This window comes from Ambystoma mexicanum, chromosome 3q, assembly GCF_040938575.1.
Source record: "Ambystoma mexicanum isolate Mex_15411 chromosome 3q, UKY_AmexF1_1, whole genome shotgun sequence".
In the NCBI taxonomy this organism is placed as follows: Eukaryota; Metazoa; Chordata; class Amphibia; order Caudata; family Ambystomatidae; genus Ambystoma; species Ambystoma mexicanum.
This window is the reverse complement of record NC_090926.1, coordinates 853,182,956-853,207,204: the sequence shown is the minus strand read 5'-3', so window position 1 is coordinate 853,207,204 and position 24,249 is coordinate 853,182,956. Positions and strand designations below refer to the sequence as shown.

Below are 24,249 nucleotides of genomic sequence, written 5' to 3'. Positions count from 1 at the left end.
ACTCAGGCCCAGACTCCTGCATGTCCAGTTGCCCTTGCACTGCCTCTGGGCTCCCCAGCACTTAAGGGTCTGGATCTCAAACCCTACAGTCCCTTCTCTCTGCACTTATGAGCCACCTGCTGGCGGCACTCGTGAGTTAACTGCACTTCCCTGTTACCCTCCCTCCTGGCACTTCTCCCCTTCCCTTTTCCCCACACTTGCGCGATCTGAATGACACAAGGCCTAGTAAGATCATTAGTTTGTCCTCCCTTTGTTTCCCCCTCCTTGTCTTGTCGCACCTAGAAACACTTGTGTACAGGCGCGTTATAAATGCCACTTCCTATCATATCATGTGGCATAAATAATATATTGTATTTATACAGTCATTTACTAGGGTGTATGCGAAATCCGAATGACAGCAAATAGTTTGTAGTGGACAGGCTCTACAATTTTCGAGCTCTCACACCTCTTTTTAAGTGCAAACGTTAGGTTGCCAATAAGTCCCCAAACATGCAAAATTGCGTACATTCTTCACAGTTCGCATTCAGCAACTTTGCTCCAGTGTGTGCAATTGACATCCGGTATTGCAGACAGTGGACTACTGTGGGTGTGCTGAAAGGTGCTCCATAAATCAGATCACGGAGGAATGTCCAAACATATGTGAGTGACGTGGGCGCCTCGGCAAGGCTCGTGCTGCTGTAGTGCCTGCGATTCACTTTGCAGCGAGCGGAGAGGGAGCACAAGCAGTGAGTGAGTGGGCTTCAGAGGTACAGACGCCAGCGGCAGAATGAAGACTCTTGCAGCCCTTGCACTCGCTTTGCTCATAATGGCCATCTTTACAGGTAGGAGCTCCCCAACCCGCACATAACCTTAGTCCTTAGATACACACGTCCTGGATTATTTCTTTTTACACATTATTATATTATAGTTTCTGTACTTCGTTGATAGCACACACACGAACACACATCACTCTCTCACATTACATACATATATTTAAATGCAAATACACACACACACCCAATTGGGTTTTCTTGGGTTTGCGTGGAATGCAGTTTTATTTTATATGTATGTTGTGCGTGCAATTTTAGTTAAATGTATGGCAAACTTTAAAATTCAAAAAAGCAAAGTGCTTGTTTTTAATTTTTTTTTAAACTGACCCGCAAAAAGAATGTGTTCCGGCAAAACGCCCCCTTTCTGTGCTTCTCTCTTTTATGGCTACAGTTGTAGCTTTACTATTGTGACACATTTTTGAAGACGTTTGTAGTAATAGTACATTTTGGTACGTATTGACGATATGACTCACTAGTAGTGGGTTATATAATGTAAGGGAACCGTGGGGATATGTGCCAATTTCGATGGACTGTTTTTGTCTGCCTGTCTCCCCCAACATAACTACTCTGTGGAAAAAAAAAATCCTCTCCTGCCCTTGGAATGTGGAGTCCCCGGGGGACGGGGGCCCTCATGAAAGAACTCTCTGTGCATTGACTGCGAGCACGAGGGAGGAAAGGCTATCCTGGCCCTGCTTGATACACCCCTAAATGTTGGCTCTTCCCTGATTTATTTTATTTTCCCTCTCTTCCTAGATGCCAATCCGATTTTAAGTGAAAAACAAGCGAAGCAGGTTCTGAGAACCAGACGCTCGGACAGACCCAGGAAAGCTGGCCACCCCGACGAGCCGATGAGGGTAACAGCCCATATTTCATGTGAAATGGAACATGACGTTTACTGTGTTTTTTTAGATCATACGAATTAAAATGTAACATGTTTGATAAATGCTTCCCCATACACACGTCTGCCCTGTTTTTGCCTGGTTAAGAAACGACTAAGGGAAAACAGCCTTTTACCCCTGGGTTGCTATTCCTATTTTACAGCTAAAATGAGCTGAACAGATTTGCTGGAGCCGCGAGCCTATAACATCGCAAGCAAGTGGTGTGTCCAGTCCCCCGCTCCCCGACCCCTCATTTCAAAACCTTTATATCACTATTCACTAAAGAAGTGTACAGCCGCAACACGGCAACATCCACTCGCATGATAACACGTGAACTGTACGTATCCTTAACACAGCCCTGCTTCGAATTCGATAGCAGATGCTACCAAACCATTTTCAATGGGATTTTCGCATTGAAAAACGCGTTTGTAAAGCAGGCCCGTATTTCTCTTTTGCTGTGCTTTTGTCAGGCCAGAATGCGCCCTGGCGCAGCAATGGCGTCACGTACGTCTGCCTAATAAAAACACAAGTTTCTCTCTGGAATGTAAACCCTGGGGCCCCGACTTCCTCGCGCAGGTTTTCGTTTTCCCTGCCATTGCAGGAGACAGGGCGCTGCAGGTGCGGCTGGTGGCTGTGGAGATGTAGGCACAGCGCCCTGCACTGGATTCTAGAAGCTTCCCTCACAGAAGGAATGGTCCCTTTAGCCCTTAAGTGATATGCCGTGTCACGCATGCGCCAACATGTCGTGAATGTCTAGACGAAGGGCACCATTCGTGAAGGTGTCAGAAAAGTGCAGAAGATGCATGCACAAAGTACAATTGTAGCTGTCTCCGTGCACACGTTTTTTTGTTTTTTTGAATTTTGATTATCCGCATGCTCACAGAAATGTAATTCCGCACTGTGCATAAAATAGTCATGGCGGCTGCACCACGGCCTGCATAGACAGCTAGGAGGTTTACTGTCACATGTACAGCACATTTGCCCAGGGCCTAAATGACGCTAGGAAACACATACATCTTTTTCTTGCTTTCGGGTAAGCGCACGGACCACTGAGGATCTCCAGCAGTGCAGTGCCTATCACAGAGGGGGTCATAAGGTCCCTTTTGAGATTGCACGTAGCCTTGGACATGCACAAGGCTGCACAACTTGAGGTTTGCACTGCACTGTGCGCAAAGCTGCTTTTAGGCAATTACTTCCTTCAGCTACTCTAGCACAGTCACAATCACTTAACAAGCATTGGCAATGCTAACAGTTTTGGCTTTTGCACAGATACGGGAAAGGTATTTTCCAGGCATTGCCGTAATAGTACAAACTGGCCATCAATGGTAGCAGCTTTGAAAATGCTGCACTCACCTGGGCATATGATAGCAGTGTCTGGCAAATGCCTATTTGATTCCAATGCACAATCCGAAACTGTTTGCTTTGCTAATGCTTGTTTTTAACAGGACTTCAGTGAGGGACATACATATTTTTATACATCAAAAGGCAGACCTGATTAAGACCGGTGGTCGAAGTGAGCGGGAACGGTCGGGAGTGGTGCTCCACTAGTTTTATTTTTTACTGTTAATAGCTCCACTACTTTTTACAACCATTTTCACCATTCCACAGCTGTTCTTTATGAAATTAATGCACACTTCTCCACTTTACCGCCGGATATCAGTTACAGGTAAACTGAAATCTATTTCAACTCAATTGGCTGTCAACCCTTGAAAAATATGTTGCACACTTCCTACTCTGTCCCCCACCAGAGCCACAGTTGCACTACTTTTCTGGTACACTTCTATCACTGGTTAATGCATTTTTATTACACCAGTAACACATTTTACTCACCAATTAAACCATTAGCTCTCAGAAGACCGCTTTGAAAAAACTGTGTCAGGCACTACAAAGGTTGATTTTAAGGCTTGAAAAGGTTAGAATCAAAAGCTCCCAAGAGGCTGGTTTTGGGTGGGGAGGGGCTGGAAGTGGGTGAGAATGGCCAAATAAATTAGCATGTCCCTGGGCGTCAATGGGTGGGCAAATAGCCAAACAACACATACAAGCATTGAGTCCCTCCTCAAATACCATCTCTCCCTGGCTGTACTCCATTGCATTAGTTTTGGCCTATATGTGCCACTAAAGCGACACATTCTAGTCAAAACTAAAAATGAGTTCCTGCATTTGGGTTTCTTGAAAAGATTTAACTCATACCACTGTGGAAAAGCTAAACTATGAGCACTTTGGGGGGGACTCATTCGTCCTGTGCACTTGGTGTCCGGAATCATCCACACGGAGTGTTGACAACAACACATATTCTAATATAGGCCTACAACTGTGTACTACTTTAATTAAAAGTTCCTCATTACTACAGCCTACACACAATCATTTAGACCAAACGCAGTCTCTCATTTAGTCCCAAATGCCCTCTCAAGAGGTCCCACTAAATGTCCAATTTGAGACCAGAATTTATCTCTAGCCGGAAGTTTAAAGAAATTGCATACAAACATATTATGCGCATGGTATTCTGACCATCCGCACACAACGCACTTCCCCCTGCATTCACAAAAGAGGCCGTAGTGATTTGGGAGAGGCAGAGGAGCAGCTCGCGCACCCTGTTTTCTAGCGCTATTTTAAAACTAAGTATCTGCTACACAGATAATACATGATTAGTGCAAGGTTCTGAGCACACAGGTATGTAGACGAGCATAGGGTGTGCAGGACAGCAGTCACTGACGGTCCACTCTCATGGGTGCAGAGAGCACCTTCCAGAACTAATGACATGTAGGACTCACACTCTGGAAGGAGGTTCTTACATTACCAGCTCCTATACAGACCCTAGCATCTAAACGAATTCAGTGAAAAAATGGACCCCATAGGGAAACGGCTAAGGGCCTCATTACAAGTTTGGATACAGGTGAACTCAAGTACTGTTAAGGTAACCGGAAGGGCACGCATGATTTAGAGTCATGCAGAGCATTCAGTTATTTCCCATTTGGGCTTATTGCACAAAACACCCAGACTCGCTTGTAGTCGAAAAGGTCGCTTTAATGTGACAGGCCAAAGCTCACAAATAAACGCTAACCTGGCCCCTGGCCTTACAGACTAACAAATCTGTTTTTTAACAACTTGCCAAACAAATTAATAATTAAACACTTTCAATTCCCCCAAAAATTAAATAATTAAATCAGTTCCACTTCCCCCCTACCTATCCCTTGGTCCCTACCGTCTTCTTACCATCTTCTCAAGGCTTCCCGCTTTCTCCCCGGGGCCATGCCCCTCCATCTTCAATACCTGTTCCCCTGGGGTAGCCCGTTTGTGCAAACAGCACCACCCCCATCATTTCCTGCGCTATTCCCCCATTGTGCTTCACTCCCCCCTCATCCAAAGGGGCCATGCCCCTGGCAACAGAAAAACCCTCCACTGAGGTGTTCTTTCTGCCCCACCCCTCCTATCTTACCTCTCCTTCCAATTTGTATTATGCCCTGGACCGCCCACTTCGCCCCCTACTTCACTACCTATTCCCATCAACCGATAGATGTCCTTCCTCTTCTTAAAAAAGCAATCCTCCCACAGAAGTGTCCCTGAGCCCCAGCGCTCATGCCCCCCCACTTGCCCCAACAACTACCCGTAAAACCTCCCCCTAGACCTACCCACTGCCCCTTCAAATACCATTCCCTTGCAACCCTGCTCGGTGACAACTTTGCCCAACCACCTTCCTTGAGCTCCACTCCCGAAAAAACAGCCAGCTCCCATGTTATTTATATAGGAAAGCTACTCCTCATTAATTTTCTAAGCCATACCTCCTGCGGGTATTATAAATTCCTCCGAAAACTCCCATGACACTCCCTTCCCGCCACCAACATGGGCAGCAAATAAACCTCCTAAACCCCTTAACTCCCTAAAACACAATTATGACTGCGTCCTCGGTTTCATCCAACAATCCGATCTCTCTCCCCACATACCCCGCCCCAATAACCCTTCGCTGGCAGCAATTCCACATCCACAGCAACTCACTTCTCCTTCAAGCCCCCATCTGCAAAAGAAAATAGATATGAGTCTCTCTTTTCCATTGCCAAACCACCCCCCTTGTTCCTGCCCTCATTCCCAATCAGCCCCCAGTTCCCGGAAATCTCCACTTATATCCCCAGAACTCCCTTATCCCCGTGCCCCCCATTCCCACTTCCTCTGCTAGTCCCCCCTACAACTGCCCTCCCATTCCTTGCCCAACCTCCTTCAGGCCACAAACCCCCTCTCTGCTCACTGTCCCACTTCCTCAAAACCCTCCCTGTGACCCCCTAATACCTTAGTTGCCAGCGCTGCCGACCCAAAAAGAACTCTTAAAAAACCACTCTTCATTTACCCCCTCCGTCTCACCCAAGACAACCCATCCTCACCTGACCACCTCCTTACTTTCCCTACGGAAACACCCCTCTGCCCTTTCCTACCTGGCCCACCTATAATTTGCACCGTTTACACCTCTCTTCTAAAAATGCACCTACCCCCACTTAGACCCCTTATCTCCGCCTTCCTATTACCCTCCTGTTCACACTTGCACCCCACCCTCCATCACCTTCCTACTATTGCACTGTGTTGTCCCCCCTGCACCAAGGGCTTGCATGCACCCCCGTCCGTGCAGGCCCTTCTCCTCATTCCTCCTCTCCGCCACTGCACCAGGGGCCGAACCTGCGCCCCCGTCCATGCAGTCCTAACCATATAACTTACTCTTCTAGCACCTTGCGTCCATCACACCATGTTTCTCACCTGCACCAGGGGCCCTGTTGCACCCCCGTCCATGCAGTCACATCTCCTCACTTCCCCCCGACTGCACCAGGGGCAGTCCCACACCCCCGTCCATGCAGTCACCTCTCCTCATTGCCCCCACTGCCCCATGGGGCTAAACGAGCCAAGTTCCTCCCGTGCTGTTCGTACACAATTCCCGCTCTAGCGCATGCCCTGCCTACTGCCCATCACGCGAACCAGGGCTACTACCGTACGCTCGAAGTTGCGATATCCTGTTAACCTCTGTGAGTCTCTCCGTATTTACTCTGTGTCGCTTTAACCCTCTCACGTCCCCCAAAGCTTGCTCACCTTGTCGTGCGGCAAGCATGAGTGCTTCGCCACCGTCTCCAATACCCTCCAATGAAGGCCACCACCCACTATCAGTTTTCCAGTTACCCTCCCGCGACCTTCTCCTGTCCTATCTAAACCCTCCTACTCCCTTGTGATTGCCCCCAAAACCTTTCCCCAACCTTTGCGCCCCTCCACCCTTTCTGATAGACTGCAGCCCCACCTGTAGGAAACCCCCACATTAACTAGCATACGGACCTCCCCCCCACTTCCTTGCCCCGCTCCTCACTCTTTCCCTCTGTCCCCTGCCTGAAAACACTGTAATCGGATGCCGACCTGCGCACTTGCTGCACTCATGTTTAAATTTGCACATCATCCTTGTGCTTCCTTCTTTATTGAAAGCCCAACATGCTGCTGAGGGCTGACCTCTGCTCTTCCCCCCGCCCCGTCCAGGGCGGGGTGACAAAGAAAGGGCCGCTAAGGCACGGGTAAGACACTTTCCGTGTGTACCGTTGGAGCTGGCCTTGTCGGTGCCATCCACTGCAGCCAAAGGTCCACATCTATCTCACCCCAGACCGCCTGGCTGTCCTCTGCCATCCTTGCCCTCACCCACGCGAAACCCCCGAAACTCGTGAATGCCTTTCTAATCACGTCCATGTACTTCAACAGAGCCACACATCGCTCCGGGAATTTCTCACAATAGACACTTGCATAGATGATAAAAGCTGATGTCCAATTCTCGATTGTCACCGGTACCCTTGGAGGCGAGGCCAACCCCCTCTTCTCCACCTTAGAACCCTCCTTGGCTCTGACCTCCCTATGTAATAGCTTGAACACCTCACAAATTCCCCCGTCCATATCTTGTCCTTTGTTGAAGACATCAAGTGCGCTCCCAATGGTTTCGTAATGCCCATGTATGGCCACTTCTTCTCCTTTCCCTTTCCCTCTGCATCTTTCTCCTTTGGCACCTGTACCTCGAGTGCCCGTGCTCAATCACCTGTCTGTCTGCACCTCCACTGAAGAAACCTTCCTTTCCATCTCCACAGCCACCATAGCCTGTAAGCCAATTTCCTTCCTCGCCCCTTGCCTCCATACCCCTTCCCTCCTTGCCTCCTTGCCTCCAACTTTGTATCTCCCCTATTCCATGCCGCTGACCATTCCCCTTCCTGCTCACCTTTTTCCGCACTGCCGTCACCTGTCTGCAGCCACTCCAACATTCCTCATCTCATTCCATACTGGACTCTTGCTGCGGGGACAAAACGTGTCAAAAGTCTCACCGAGCCAGTTTCCCCCAAACTCTTGCCCCCTGTCCCCCTTGCTCCTGGCTTTCACCTTTCCACATTAAACCCCTTCTTGCCCTATCCCCTCTCCTTACAACACTGTACCCTTCATCCTCCCACCGCCCCGCATATTCCTCCACCCTTTCATCATCCCCCATGTGATACCATGGCTGTTGCGAGCACATGCTCAGGTTGTGCGTATCCTCCTCTTGTGAGCCCGGGAAGGTCCGCCCGCCACTCCTTCGGCATCTTCTTGGCGGGGCAGTGGGAACCCCTCCCTGGTCCTCTTCTCTCGGGCGAAAGGGCCTCTCCTCCACCTTTCGATCCTCCGTGCTAGGGGCCGTGCTGCACCCTCTAGTCTGTCTTTGTAAATCTTGCAGAGGGGCCATTCTTAAACCCTCTCTGTCTCTTCCTCCGGAACCGCAGGGGCCGCCCTATGCCCTCCACCTGAAACCCTCCTAACCAGGGAGGCCATTCCGCATCTCTCCCTCTCCTCACTACTCTCCGGCGACCGATCCCTCCTTCTACCCTTCACACTCTTCTGCAGGTATTTACCTCCCCTACCCCTCCTCCCTGCTACCCCCACCTGCACCCCGGCACCCCTGTCCTCCCCCCTTCCTGACCCACACCCTTTTGCGCACTCCTATTACCTGCTTACCCCACTGTGTCATTAACACCCAAACCCCTCCTTGACCTCTCTCCCATCTCCCCTACCCGTTTAGACACTCTCCTGGGAGTCTCCCTCATGCTCCGCCTGCTCCCTGTCTCCCAGGCTTCCCCTCACCCAGCCGAAGGGCTACATGCAACCACTGCGGCAAGCGCCCCATCTGCCGCAGCTCTGCGTTGCGGCCTCCCCCCAGCATCCTCCTTTTCACCCGTAACCTCCACCACCGCCCCTTCAAGCTGCGCCTCAGTTGAAATGCTAATTATTGCTAGGGCCTCCCTCAATGCCTTGGCATCAATTAACCCCTTCCTATTTGCCCCCTGACCCCCTGACCCACCATACTGCTGCAGCTGCGCTTCTCCAAACTGTGCACCGCCCTGCCGAAACAAAATTGACAATAACGCCCCCGAGTCACCTAATCCCCTATTACGCTGCCCGACCAGGATAAGACAAGCCTCTCACTACAAGCCAGGCAATACCCCGAGCCCACTGTCCAATCTAGAGATTGCCCCAACTCACTGAAGACAAGTAACTGTCATAGAAATAGCACAACTGGCTGTCATTCCAATAGTGAACCTATTTATTCTATATGCCTTTACTTAAATGTGCTCTCCTTATCTTTATCCTTTATATGTATATATATATTTTCTTTTTATTTATTTATTTATTTTATTTTCAATTTATTTATTTATTTATTTTTTAAAACCTACCTGATGCATTAACACCTGTCCAAAACGGGCCCTGCTAAATATGACAAACTATTATTAAAACAAATTATCTTCCTATATATATATATATATATATATTTTATATATATTCCCCTGCCAGCCCCACAGCCGAATATCACCACCTTTTCACAGTAATGGCGGCACTTGAAAAGGGGGCCCACGCCGTGGAACGTCCCTGACTGAAAAATGCCGGTGCAGGCCTTTAAGTTCTCCACACTGCCCTCTGGCGGCTGCCTCGTGTCACCACGCATCAGCACACCACCATCCAACGGCTCCGGCCTCTTGCCAAGCCTGCTCTCCGCCCTGCTACACACCCAACCAGTCCCTTAACAGGGATACCCACCCCACAGCTTTGCCCAAAAATAAGGGGGCAGACAAGCACGGGATCCGCTGGCGCCACACAACACAATTGGCACAACCCCGATGGGTTGCCTTCCTGCACACAGAGACACCGTTGGCCAGATCAACGACCCTGCTGGGGCCCCTGACTAACTTCCCAGCTGCGGCGTCGCATGTACCACCACCCGCTCCCGACAGTGGAAAGACCTCACGGAGCTGACCCCAGCCGAGGTAAGGGTGGGTACCTTATCTACGGTACCCCCGACTATTAAAGATTTAAACAATTTTAAAAATGTTTTTTAAATTATACCCTCACTAACTACATTCCCATCACCCACTACCACTATGCAACTAGACTCCTCACCTCAGCCACAACCCACTAAGGCCCAGACGCAGGGAAGGCTCGGGAGCAGGCGACCAGGACAAACGCTTGTCCTAACCGCCACCTGCTCTCAAACCTTCCCTTTCCCCCTTAAATACTCCAACGGCGCTCTACACGCAGGCCAGTTCGCTGGCCTGTGCAGCGCCCAAAACAACCCCGGGGGGAAACGCTTTGCATTCCCCTTGGGTCCCCCTTTCGGAGTCCAATGGGATTCCCTGTGGATCGGTAATTACTGCATGGTGTCATAGTTTTGTCCAGATATTTCTTCTGCACAAAATCAGGTGGATTTCAGGAGTTACACTTGGTAAATCCACTTGTATCAGTGCAGTAAATGTGGTGAAAATATCATTACTGCACCTTTTTTATTGCACTGCCAAACTCTTAATGAGGCCCTAAAACACTAAATCAGTAAAAGCATACCATCAAAAGCACCTGTCCAATCTATCAAGCCAGTGGTATAGCCTAACATTAGGGGCCTCCCTTTCAAGCCATGCTGAGAGGCTCCTCCCAAGCTCCTCAACAAAGAGGGGCCGTGCCACACTCTGGGCGGCCTGGATCACCACACATACAAAATGGCAAAGATGATCATGCTGCCGCAGAGGCATGCCACACTGCACTGGTGAAAGATGTAAATACGTTTTTTAATTAAAACTTAAAATCTTTTACTTGCCATAGAAACAAGGGGACAGTGGCACCCAATGTAAGAGCCAACAGCAGCAACTGGTGATTTGTTTGATTGATAGGGCATAAAGATTTTCCCAAAAATATGCGAGAGTGACTGAGCATAACCACGGAGACTGAACCAACCAAAGTGCATTCAGAGGGTTGAGGGGTTCTTCACCCAAGAAATTCTGTTGAATAATGAGTGAAAAACGTGCATTATACAGCACACTTTCTGTGGAAGAGTGGGTAAAAAGCCAGACAGTGTGCAATAGGTTTTGAAGGGTAAGTCATAGAAGAATTCAATAGATGGATTCAACAGTATAATGCCAGTAATGATACTATAAGAAAATATGCCCAAGCTGGCCCTGCCAATATATGCCAGTACCCCTATGTAGGAGCATACTAATGTTGGCCTTGCCATTAGAAATGTCATTAAACATGCCATGCCACAATACGAAAATGTGTCCAAATGTTCTGCACCAATGTAGGCCATTCTAACCACATAATAACATTTATTATGCTTGCTTTATCATAGATACACAGTAGAAAATGTCATGCCACAGTACAAAATGGCTAGACTACCTGCACTATAATGCCAGTCTAGCTATGTAATAACACTTATCATGCTTGCTTAATCATAGATGGGCATTAAAAAAGGCCATGCCTGCCCCCCTATTCCCCCAGTACATTACACACACATATTCACATTAATTATTATTATGTGTGCATTCATGGTGCTGGGGGGATCCCAGAGACTGGCATGGCATTTTACTGGAAATCTATGATAGACGGCCAGTAAAAAATGCCATACCCCACCCCTGGCTAGCCGCAGTACCTCTCACAAACACATAATCACATTCATTATTATAAAAGATTCTGTGTGCATGTGAAGCACTGGGGAGCTCAAGGCACAGACATGGTATTTTTTACTCAGCATATATTATAGATGGTCAAGAAAAAATGCTATGACAGCCACCTCCTTTCACGCACACATAATCACATTCATTATTATGAATGATTATGTGTGCGTGTGAGATGCTGCGGGGCTCAAAGCATAGGCATGGCATTTACTTACCAACCGTTTACAGGAAAGTACCGGGGCCTTAGGGGGGAGGTATGGCATTTCTTTCTGGGCAGTAAAAAATGCCATGCCTGCCATTTGGACTTTCCAGCACCTCACACACACATATAATCACATTCATACTCAGTCTTTCACTCACCATTCACACATCCAAACACCTTCTCTTGCATTCACTCACATGCACCGCAGAATCAGAACATTCACACTGTATTCTCCACATGTGCTCCCAGAACATTCACACACACTGCATCCTCATTCACATGACACGGGCACTGACACCCGTATACCATTCACATGCACTGATATACACAAATACATACATACATTAAATACATACACAATCACATCCGACATGCACGCACACACTCAGACATACACACATTTAAAAAAGAAAAAGGCTTTGTTGCCTGCTTTGAGCTGGAAGCTCCATCTTCTCTCAAGTCCCCCGGCTCCACCAGACATAAACCAGAAAGCAGGGAGAGCTTCATGGTTCCTGTGTGATGCACTGGAGTGAAAGGTGGTGGTACACCCCCTTCATATACCAGACAGCCACAGTAGACCCCAGCACGCACAATGCTGAGGCGAGCCCCCCTGGACAAGCAGCGGTATGGTCCCCTGCACTCAGGTGTGGACTGGCCTATAATAGAGAACTCTGGAGATTTACTGGTGGGCCTCATCACCCTGGGCCTCTTTTGTGTGGTATTTCCAAATGTTCCCATGTGAAAAGCATTGGGCTTGCTAAAAATGTGTCATATGGGGCCACTTTGAACATTATTTCCAGGGCCTCTTTTGGTCCCCAGTCCACCCCTGCCTGCACCATGGGGCTGCAGGGGCCAGCTACGTCAATGTATCAAGCAGAGAACAAACAACACTGTATTTGTGGGCAAGCACCTTTGCCATGTCTTAGACATACTCGAACTGACATGTATTCATTTAAGTTAACGACAGGCAAACACTGACACTCCGAACGCCATGCCTGTGGGTCAGAACCAGTGTGGTGGCACAGGAACTAGAGTTCTTCATGGTGACCCAGAGCATCGAGGCATGACTTTGGCACAAGCCACCAGGTTGCAGTGTGTTGTCCAGTACGTGGTGCTGCTCTAGCAAATAGTTAGAATATTCTTGCAGTGATGGAATGAATACATGTCGCTTTTCAACTTCAATATGTCTTTCAATGTTGGCTTTTAGTAAGACTAGTGCATCACGACTTTGACAGGCGATAGGCTTTGGTTCATCAGTATCATGCTTAAAATCTGACTTCATGTGTTAAATATTGGGTCTTTGCACACTTGTTTGTAGTTCTGTGCACCTATGCAGCTTATTAATGGACACAGTCATGTGTGATTGTATTTTTTGTTATTTGTATCTTTATGAAGCCTTTGACTGCCCTCAGGATATGTATGTTGGTCCTTAATCGAGGCAAAGGGAATCCGTGTACCCTCAAATTTTGGCAACTCATGAGCAAAGGTTTGTTTTGTGCTAAGACACTCTTGGTGCGAGAGGATTGTGGCACCACAATCAGGATGTTCTTATAGAGTAGGGCTTGCAGGTCCTTCCTAAGCAAATGAGGGACATGTCACAATATATCTCTGGTGGAAGGGCGTTCAAAGTTCCTTGGAACAAACACTGTTTTGGGTTCTAAACAAAGCTCCTCTTTGCTGCATAGCCGAAGAACATTGGTGAGTTTGTCAGCAAGGTACTTGGGCATGTCAAGGAAGAGACCTTCAATGGTTGGCAAGAGGTATTTAACACACAACGGAGTGAATGCAGTGAGATCAGTCTAGGGGTGATTCAATCACAGACTGCTGTCTGCTATTCGTCTTCTATCAGAGACAGTCAGTTTTGTGACCCCCCTCAAGAGAGCACTGCCATAATCCACAGCCACACCACACTGAATGCACCCGATCTCGTTTGATCTTAGAAGCTAAGCAGTGTCGGATGGGAGACCGCATGGGAATACCAGGTGCTGTAGGCTTAAAAAAAAGAATCCATTTGTTACAGAACCGGAGGTTACACCACCATATGAAAGTCAGCTTCTGGGATAAATGTTTGTATGCTCTTCAGGCATATTCAAAAAGGACCTCCTTTTAAAGAGCTCTTGACATATTGGCCAAGATGAGGGTTGTGTCTAAGAAGCTACACAGTAATTTTTCATTGGAGACTTGTCTTTGGGCTATTCTTTCAGCAGACAGCTAGGCAAGACATTCTTTATTTGACAAACGAAGGAGGATAGGCCAAATTCCTATTTAGTGGGTTCAGGTTGAGTTACATCAATGACCTCTAGTGCTGAATATGAACCAGGTATTCGGCCAGATGGGGCATCTTGTTTCAATGCCACCTCAAGCTACTGGCGCATATCACCTGTGTATTGGTATTTGGGGCGATGCTTGTGTTGCTGATGAGCGCCGTATTAATTTGAAAGAGTCTTATTTCCACCAGCTGATTGGACTCCTTCCAAAGGAGAAGAAGCAATTGATGTTTTCTTTCTTACCCCGATGTGTTCCATAATGGTCGATGATGGCCAATAAGCAGGCCCGCCCAGTGTCCAAGATGTGCTTTTGGAGACAACGTTTTTAGTGAAAACATGTGACAGAATGCCATCTGGTGAGAGTGGAATAGTCCATGCTTCTCCTGCAGGAAGGATAACAAGGTCCACCACTTCAAAGCCAGCACTGACACACCAAAGCCTCACTCGCACCTGGGTGCTGGCCACGGAGTCTCCTTGGAGCCAGCATGCATGGGAAGGGGATGGAATTAGAGCAGCCAGATAGGAGAGGTAGGCTGAGAAAAGGGTCCCGCCATCTTGGTTTCTTTTAGGGCTCTCTTCTTTTCCTGTCAACACCATTTCGTGCAGGCAAGGTACTCTGAGCGTGACATCATAAGGCAAAGGGCATTTGTTACAACAAACTAGATTCTACTCCTTACTGCAGGCTCGCTTTTAACAAATCTCCTGTGACCTTTTGCCTTTTAAAGGATTGGGGACCACCAGCCCCATTATTTGATTAATATTTGGATACATACAAGGAAAAGAAGAAGACATTAAACCTCTTTTGGGCATATAGCCTGCTCCAATGTCCTCTGCCATCGAGGGGAAGACAGAAGGCATCCAAGGCAGAGGTGAGCTCCATTCCCTTGCCATCCCCAGGGAACGGTGGGGTTGATCTGCTGTGGACCAAGGCCTCTCTGCTGGCTGCATTGTAACCAGGACCCTATTAATTAGAGGTGAATCATCCCCAGTAGATACCAGCCATTTTCCATGGAATGGAAGTGCAGAACAGAAGGATTCACCTTGTACATGGAGATGGTGGGTTGGGCCTCCCACAAGTCAAGGGAATTATCGGGGCCCTGATTTCCACATTTAACCCTTTGTGAGCTACAGTAACCCAGACAACATTTGCCTTTCCCAAGCTTAGTCGTGCTGTGTCCCGTGGCTGCTTGGACCGCACTGCATATTGGACAAAGTTAACCAACTTACCAACCCAACTCCAAATCCCCACCACAGGAAGCTTCTAGAAGCTGCCTCAATGCTGTTGATCCCCTTTGGGAAGAAACCAAAGGTACTGTGGGGAGGACATATACCCCTGGTTAGCATTTGGGATCACAGTGCCCCTTGAGCCCCCCCTTCTATACCTTTTTCTACAAAGACATATCTTTGAGATTTTGACATTGTTGCCAAGTCTCTTGCTTGAACACCCCTGCTGGTAAACCCACAGTGCCCTTTCACGCCAAGGTCCGCATTCTCTGTAGTTTGTAGTATTTTTGTTTGTTGCATTGATTATTTTATTAAAGTTCTACATTTGTATACAACCTTGATTTGACAAGCTTTTATTTGGGAACCATTGGACTAAAGCTGTTTGGGTTGCGACTGCTATCAGCTCACACTGCTTCTGGAGATTTGGTCTGCCCTTCTCCTGCATTTCCAAAAGAGGCAAAGGAGGTATACACGTTGAGCTGTGTTTTACCATTAAGATTGAGATGTCTGATGGTTTAATAGTAGTGTGAGGCTGAGTAGGCTTTTTAGCCGGCCACTACTCATCTCTATACTCCTGCAGAATGGTGGTCATTTTGCCACACTGGTGTGCAACAGTTGGATTTGATAAAGACTGCCTCTACAGCTTAGTCCTCCACAATAACTGTGTGTTTACAACATTACAAAAACTGCCAAGCATATCTTTGATTCTGCACAATGGAGCTGGGCACAAGCTCAGTGAGGGGCTTGAGGACCAGTGTAGTTCATGAGCTGTGCATGAAAAGGGGACTTCCCCTCAACAGTAAGGTTAGTGAACCTGAGTTGCATAAGATCCACCAAACATTTGAAAAACTAAGGTGGCAGAGGAGACCATGGGGGGCCAGTAGTGATCTGGTGCTCCCAAACCTGCCCCCCATTCACTGTAGGAGGGTGAAGTTATGGAGGGAGGCAGATATAGTGACCGTTGTTGTCACCATTCTTTCCAGAGGGCGCATAGTGTGGTGTCTCAGAAGTCCAGAGTTTCAGTTAAGTCCCAAGCTTCTTCAGATTCCAGGTGGTAGCTCTGGTTCAGAGCTGAATTCTAGGAACATCCTTTTAAAGGAGAGGAAGGTGGCCATAGCGGAGATGAAGCAAAGGGATTTGGAACCACTGTATACAAAAGCTTTTTGTGCTGCTACTGTGGCCAGCTCAAACCCTTCCTGAAGATATAACCTTCCTTCAGCCTTGACAACCAACAGACGAAAAGGGTGAAGGCAGTTTAGCCACTACTCACCCAGGTAAGCCTGTAGCGCAGAAGTAATTTTGTAGAGAAGCAGATGTGCAGGTCTTTTAAAGAGCCCACCCCCTCACCTCCTTCATACTGGAAGAACAGCAAGAAAGCACTGTGCATGACACCTGGTATCATCCCAATACTGTATAGAAGGTATGAAAGACGTTAGGCACTCAGAAAATCGCACCTAATGTACCCCTGAACTGAGGCGGTAGGCATGAGTCTGCAGACACCTCGGGACATTGAAGAACCATAAGTGAAGTCTGACAGATGAAAAGTGATGCCACTGAGGAGAGGAGATGCATGGATGCACTGAAACTGATATATGAACATTTAAAGAATAAAGATGTGACGGAAGTAACAAAGGGAACACAAATGCGAATATGAAGAAAACTATACACACTAAGAAGATAAGTAACAAGAGATGCAGTAGATGTATATACACACAGAAAAATGTCGAAGCTTTCTAGTAGGAGATATAACACGGGTAAAGCAGCCATGTTGAGAAAATGGACGTCAGCATCGTATAATAGTAAACGAGAAGCCTTGAGAAGAGAAACCAAGGCTGCAGAGCGGACAGGCGCTGGATTACAGATTTGTGCAGAACAAAGAATATTTACTTGGCTCATGATCAAGGATGCCACAGCAAGAAGCAACTGCCAGGCACAAAAGGAGTGGAAGAGTATAAGCTACATACGCAGGACATATTTCTGTTAGATTATTCAATGGAGTGAATAACTGTGAGTGCCAAGTATAGAACAATCGAAGATGCAGAAAACACATGCAAGACGTAGCAACCAAGTCTCCAGAGGCCGAGGAGAGTAATAGCACCCAATGTAATTGAATCAAATAGCACTAAATAAAAGGACAGAATGGACAAAATCATGGTCTCCCCAGACGTGGTAGGAGACCAGAAGACAAGGCATATTCATAAAGCTCCAGACAAAGATAGCAATGTACCCTCACTCCCTTTAAAGTTCTGGAGAAGAGAACAGTCAGCAAGGTCAATTGCAGAGAAGAAGCCTTGGCTTAGGGCCTAACTGATGAGAGATGGTAGGCCAATTAGCTAATGAAGGCAGTTGTCTGACATTGTTCCCTTGCATCTGGGTTTCATTTACATGCTGCTAATGAGCTGAATGTCCAAGGTTGGTAAGAGAGTGTCAACCAATCATGTGGGCCTATGTGACGGTGGACTATACATTGTTGCAGAAGCCTATCCACTGCTGTTGTTATGCTATTATTAGTATTGTATGTAGTTAGAGGTAATTCAAGGCATGCCTCCAAGATAGGGGGCAGCCAATGATGATACTAAAACCTATGGAGACTATAGGCATATATGTTCCCTTAACCAATCCCCCTGCCTGATAGATTTGTACTGTTTGCCACGTAGAATAATGCCATAGCTGACGTACATCGAGGTATACCGCCTTTTGAGTAATTGAAATGTGTTGAGAGTGTGTGAGATACAATCTGTTTATTGGCCAGGTTTCCCTACTTTATTGAACTGATAATAAAGTAGCATTGTGCCATATGTGTCTCGGGAGGATAGCTCAGGGGCAACATGCTTGCCTTTGAAGCAAGATGACACGGAGCAAAACAGGTTTGATCCCCGGGTCCGTGCTTAGAAGCCTCTGGGTATTAAGCACGTTATAAATAACCTATCATATCATATCATATTCTTTGATTCTGTCTGGTTATTTGGGACCATAATTATTTATGTAGTAATCCCATTCTGCACTTGGAACACTTCAAGTGCTACTGCACTTTTTGGTAGCAGTGTGGATGGTTTCAGGTCCAGACTGTTGGATTCTTGACGTCTTCCACCATTAGCCAGAAGATGGCAGAGTTTCCTGTGGAGAGCAGAGAAAACATGCTGTCTGGTCCCCACGGGCGCCCTGTTGTCTGATGGCAAAGGGGTCAATTTGGGAAGAGCCGATACAGAGGGGCTCGAGCTGAGCAAAGGATGCAATTAGAGCATCTAATGTGGCAAATAAGAAGGGAGGGATTGTAATGCATGTAGATATATTTATATTGTGGGGAAATGTAATGGGACTGATTTAAGGAGAGATTACCTCGATACCTGTTCTTAAGGAGATATAAGGGAATGCATCACACTCCAAGTGGGGTCTTTTTTAGGGATTTCTGAGGCAAGGCCGATATGAAGGATGAGTATCACACTCCAAATTGGGGTAAAATGGAGATGAGATACTTTTCCTAGAGGAAGTAAAGAAGGACGCTTGTAGACATTGTTGTTCACGTTTGGTTGAAGTTATGAATATGTCAGTGAAGTTGTGATAATTTAGGCTTTAGGCTGAAAATAAGTGATTGGCGCCAATCATAGGAGGATCAAATTGAGAAAAAATATAGCGAAATAAAGAGTCTTAGATTTTCAATAAAGAACAGCAGGACAGGGAGAATCGATAGAACTTGAACAAAACAGAAAAAAGAATATTATTGTGTAGGCTTGAAAATCGTTTGGATGATGGTGTTTGCCCGATTTGATTGTTGTGATACAATTAATTAAAGTAATAGCAGAATAAAAGGGCCTGTAAATATTGACAGTTAAAAATGACTTGTCATCTTGGATGACAATCCTCTTCTACACTTGTATAAAACACTACCGAGATACACACCTAAGATTAGGAAATACAGTGCTGAATGGGTAAGAGGCACGGCTGACAAAATGTTCATGCCTTGGCCTCAAGAGGGTACCCTATAAAGAACATTATTTCAACACATGACAACATGCGTACACAGGGAACAATTTACAAAAAATGTTAACTATTTTAGAGCTATCGAAAATGTTTTAGAGAGAGAATAAAGATCCACCCGAGAAGGATTGGATGCTCAATCAGCATGAAGGAGAGGGTGCAGCACCCTCAACTTCTCTTTCACCTTCTGAAGACAATAGCGTGACCAATGAGAAACAGGGATTTTATCCTCTATTGGAGATAAAAGCCACAGCATGGGATATTAATCCGATTTATGCAACCCCATATTATAGTTGTGAAGACAGTAAAGAAGAAGGTAAAATTAAAGAATGTGAATATATGTCTGGATGTAGTAAACTTTATGAACATAGCAAAAGAAGGCACAAACTAATAGAGATAGAAAAAGAGACCAAGAGACAAACTGATAAAGATAAAGCCAGTGAAGCGACCATTGTCCGGAGTGAGTGGATGGAAGGACATATATTACTCAAATTAGATGGAAAGAGTATTGATGATGTTAAGGAAACAGAAGACAAGGCAGAACGGGAAAGAAAGGAAAAAGAACAAGAAAGGACATTCAAAGAAGAGAAGGAAAAAGAAAGGAAGCAAAAGAAAGAATGAAGAAGGTATGACGAGAAGGTAAAGGAGAGAGAGAGAAAAGATGGGTAAAAGTAGAAATGTGAGGAAATAGAAACACATAGATTGAAAGAAAGAAGGTTGCAGAGAAGGCGAGAGGAAGAAGAGAAGATGGAAATGAGAAGACGGGTAGAGCAAGAGAAGAAGGAAATGAGAAATAGGGGAAAAAGGGAGGATGAAATAGTGCATATTGTTAACAGATGTGTAATACCAGTTGAAGAACGAGAACGGTGGGAAGAAGAGAGAAGGTCAAAACAGCCCTGTGCCAAGCTGCACAAGATACCTAGAGTACCAAGATGGGCTGATGAGCATGTGGCAGAAAGCATAGTGAAAAGGATTGGGGAATTATACAGACAGATGAGGAAAAAAGATGGCTGTGAGACTAGAGGGAGTATCGAAGGATCTCCACCGAGAGAAATAAGAGGTAGATTGGATGGCATAATGATGGAGAAGCACAGAATGCTGTCCCTAAACAGACTAGGTCTTGATGACAAGGAAATTGATAATAGCCATACCATTTGGGGTATAATGATGTCAGACGAGGAAAGGGAAGAATAGGAGAGCACGCTAGGAGTGGTCGCCTGTGGCTCTTCGACAGACCCCCAAATTGAAAGAGGGGTAAAGTGGTCAGATTTAGAAGAACAAAAGGAAGAATACTAGCATCTATATCATATCCCGAACGACCACAAGAATGGTTGCATAGTGTAGGCGAAATGTCCCTGCTTTATGTAAGTAGATTAAGGTCTTTGCTAGGGCAAAGATGGATGGGTGAAACTAGACCCATATGTAAGACAAGTAGCGTAGGTGGATACAATTGTTGAACAGGGTTCACATAGTTCCCATTATTGGAGAAAGGGGGAGGACGACCACAATATATACTGTGGCCACGGATGGATAAAGATCATTTGAAATGTAAGTTATCTAGTGTGACCACAGGAGTGGGTAAATGGATTTATGAATTAGAAAGAATGGCATCGGACATGACATTAGCAGTAGGTGATGTAAAAGGCCTACTAGCAGCTATCCTAGGGGAGAGAGCTGTTGACATTTGGAGACAAGCAGGATATGGGAGTGTGACAGCACAAAACACAACACATGATGGAGCTATTTAATAATTGCAGAGCAGACGTATGTAGGGCAATACCCTGATACGTCAGACAGGGGCATGGTTATGATAACGAAAATGGGAGAAAATGATGATCCTGTTGCTTATAATCAGGAGATTCAAGAAGACGAGGCGTGAGAACCGTGGGATAAAACAGTAGCATTATTTTATCATATTTTATGTCAGGGACTGCCCGAGCCAGTGCAAAGGAAGATGAAAAAACAAGTAGGGATAGAAGCGAAGCCATGGCCAGAAACATAGTTGACTATCGTACATCATTGTCGATTGTTACAGAAAATAATAATAAAAAAAGGAAAATAGGAAGCATGAGGAAGCAAAATTAGTTCTGAAAAAATTGTCGGAAATTTGCCATAAAAGGAGCAGTACTAATGAGTGGGGGAGGAGTGGTTACACAAGAGTTACAGCCTACACAGCCAAACAATGTGGGGTACCCAGTAGATCAGGGTGGGTATCATTTTTGGCCACGTGGTAGAGGGAATGGACCTAGAGGATGAGCAGGCAGATTTCAAAACCTTACAGGGGAGGAGAATTTAATGGAGGACAGCCGCAGCAATGCTGGAATTGTGGGGAATGGGACATATGGCCCACACATGTAGAAGTAGAGGGGGCATGCAGCAGAACTGGCAAGCTGCAAGTGGGCAACGGGCTATTTTTACAGTATAGTACAGAACCACCAGAGTATTATACCCAAGATCACTCGTAGTATCAGATGCATGCGGCACACAGACAGCAAACACAGCAGATTCCGCTGCAATCACAGTCTCCACAAGGGCAATCACAGCAAGCACCTATGCAAACACAAGTACAGACACAACAGAGGACCATGCCACAATGGAATGTGAGTATATGAGCCCCAAAATCATCGACACCCAGAATAGGGAGTGCGAGAGTGGTGGGAGGAAATCCTTTTACAGGTACAAGAACATATTTATATCCACAATAGAACAGCCCACAAAGCAACCTGATGTGTTCAGTACTATCATTGACACCAGACCCACACGAGGAACCGAGGTCAGGGTAACGATAGGAGGCAAGTCATTTTTGTTTCTTGTGGACACAGGAGCGACTCGTTCCTGTGTTCGAGAGGTAAAGTTTCAATGTCTGGCATTGCCATGAAAGTGCAGGCATTCTCTGGGGCTATGTGTTTAGTTCCTTTTACTGACAAATTACCAATTTCAATAGGAGAACATGACGTATCTATGCCATTATTGTATTCCCGACAGACACCAGTTAACATATTGGGATGTGATTTGATGACAAAACATAACATGACAATGGGCCTCATTACACGGAAGGCGGTAAGGGTTTACCGGTACCGGTAAGGGCACCGGTACCGGTAAACCCTTACCGCCTTACTACGAGGTCCCTTTGCGGGTCCTCCCTTAACGCCTGGTTTTTACAGGCGTTAAGTACGGGACCCGCAAAGGGACCTTGATGTTAATTACGGTACCGCAATTTGCGGTACCGTAATTAGCACCTTCACCATTAAGATGGAGCCCTATGGGGCTGACTGGCAATGGTGAAGGGGTAATGGTGGATGGCGGAATTAGCGCCCCACACACCTTGGAATATGGCGCTAATTTCGCCATCCACCATGGCGGACCCGGTAAGGAACCGGCGGCAGCCATGGTGCTAATAGCGTCATGGCTTACTGCCTTCCGTGTAATGAGGCCCAATATCATTTACTGACAAAGGGATAATATGTTCAACTCAAGGGATACATTACATGAATGTGAACTGAATAACCTCAGCCCTTTAAGATGCGTAGCAATTACCTTGGAGATGGATGGGGATGCAGATTTTATTCATACATCAATAATCAAAATGACTCAGTTAGTTGGTAAAAAGGATAACTGTTTTATTTTCAATTGTCTAAAACAGGGAGCACAACAAACATCAACAAATTTGCTTAATCCTCTTACTGAACGAGTTTCATAAAAATCTGAGCTTTTATATCCGAAACTAGTCATCATTGACGGTGACCTACGTTATTACCAACGTCATTCTACGTGGCAAACTACAAAAACCTAGTGGCAACTGTGATAGGCTCTAAGTGAACATCTAAGTATATGATACAGTGAGGAAAAGTGATAGATTACTTAACATCAGGTGAGGCAACTAAGCCCTCCCCTCAAAATGGCCACTATGAATGTCGCTAAATACACAACGTCCCATTGGCTACACAAACTATAGGACCCTTAATTATGCTGTCCCCTACAATTGGTTGGCACTTTGACCTTCGTCAGTACTTTTCCACCTACGTCTAGCAGCACGCAGATTGGAGTTACAGGTGCTGGTGAGCTTGTCTTAACCCCAGCTTCCCACCAATTAGCATATCAATCTATCATCACCTTTGTGGTCAGGGTAGTCAATTAGGCTTTGAAGCTCAGACTTGAGTTTGTTCTGTACTGTGGAGAATCAGGGGAGTGAAGGCATGCTCTGCCCTCATGCATAGGTGTAAGTATCTTGCACGTCCAACTGCATCCTTCCACATGACTGAAGACCATGGTTTTAAGCTTTCACTGTCTTTAAAATACTATTTTTTAATAGACCTCTGACATCTTCCTTGCTTGTTTGTGTCTTTTGAACAGGAGTTTTGTTCTTTCCCACGATTTGTATCCAATGCTAGTTGACTTCAGCCTGATAAGACCTTGGCTTCTTGGCTTGGCTTCATGGCTCATCCAGCCTTGCCTTTTCGAGATTCTCTTTTAATTCATGCGCTTTCTTACTGTGACACACTGGAAATGAGGCCTTCTCTCTAAAGTCCAGCTCTGCTATAACACGTAGTAGAAACAACCATCTTTTACTCTTTATGATATATGTATATATTGGCGCATGCCGCAATCTATTCACTGTAAAGTAGCCTCAAGAATACTTCATCTGCTTGCATTTCATTTGCATCTGTACACGTGTAAACTGACTTGATATCCTCATCCATATTATGGCACAAGCTTCTTCACCTTGATCACAAGATGTAATTTATCCTTGATACTTTCTTGATGCATTATATAGAATATCTGCATTCTCTATTCTCTGCATCGTTTCTAGGCATGTCAGCTCTGCTCTGTGCGACGTCACCATTCGTGTTGACCATTCATTTGCTCTGCTTCTTCTGGGATTTCATTCAAACGACCATCATATTTCCTTGTATGCAGCTATGGTTTTCT

The 24,249-nt window shown here is 46.2% G+C and overlaps 1 protein-coding gene across 1 annotated transcript in view; it reads left to right on the top strand.

Moving 5' to 3' along the window:
* The first annotated feature begins 664 nt into the window (after positions 1–664).
* Positions 665–24,249, top strand: part of C3QH17orf67 (chromosome 3q C17orf67 homolog) — a 149,437-nt gene continuing 125,852 nt past the window's right edge. The window contains exons 1-2 of the mRNA XM_069654940.1: positions 665–821; positions 1,563–1,663. Coding sequence (XP_069511041.1) covers positions 767–821; positions 1,563–1,663 — 156 coding nt within the window. The 5' untranslated portion in view covers positions 665–766. The remainder of the gene's footprint in view (positions 822–1,562; positions 1,664–24,249) is intronic.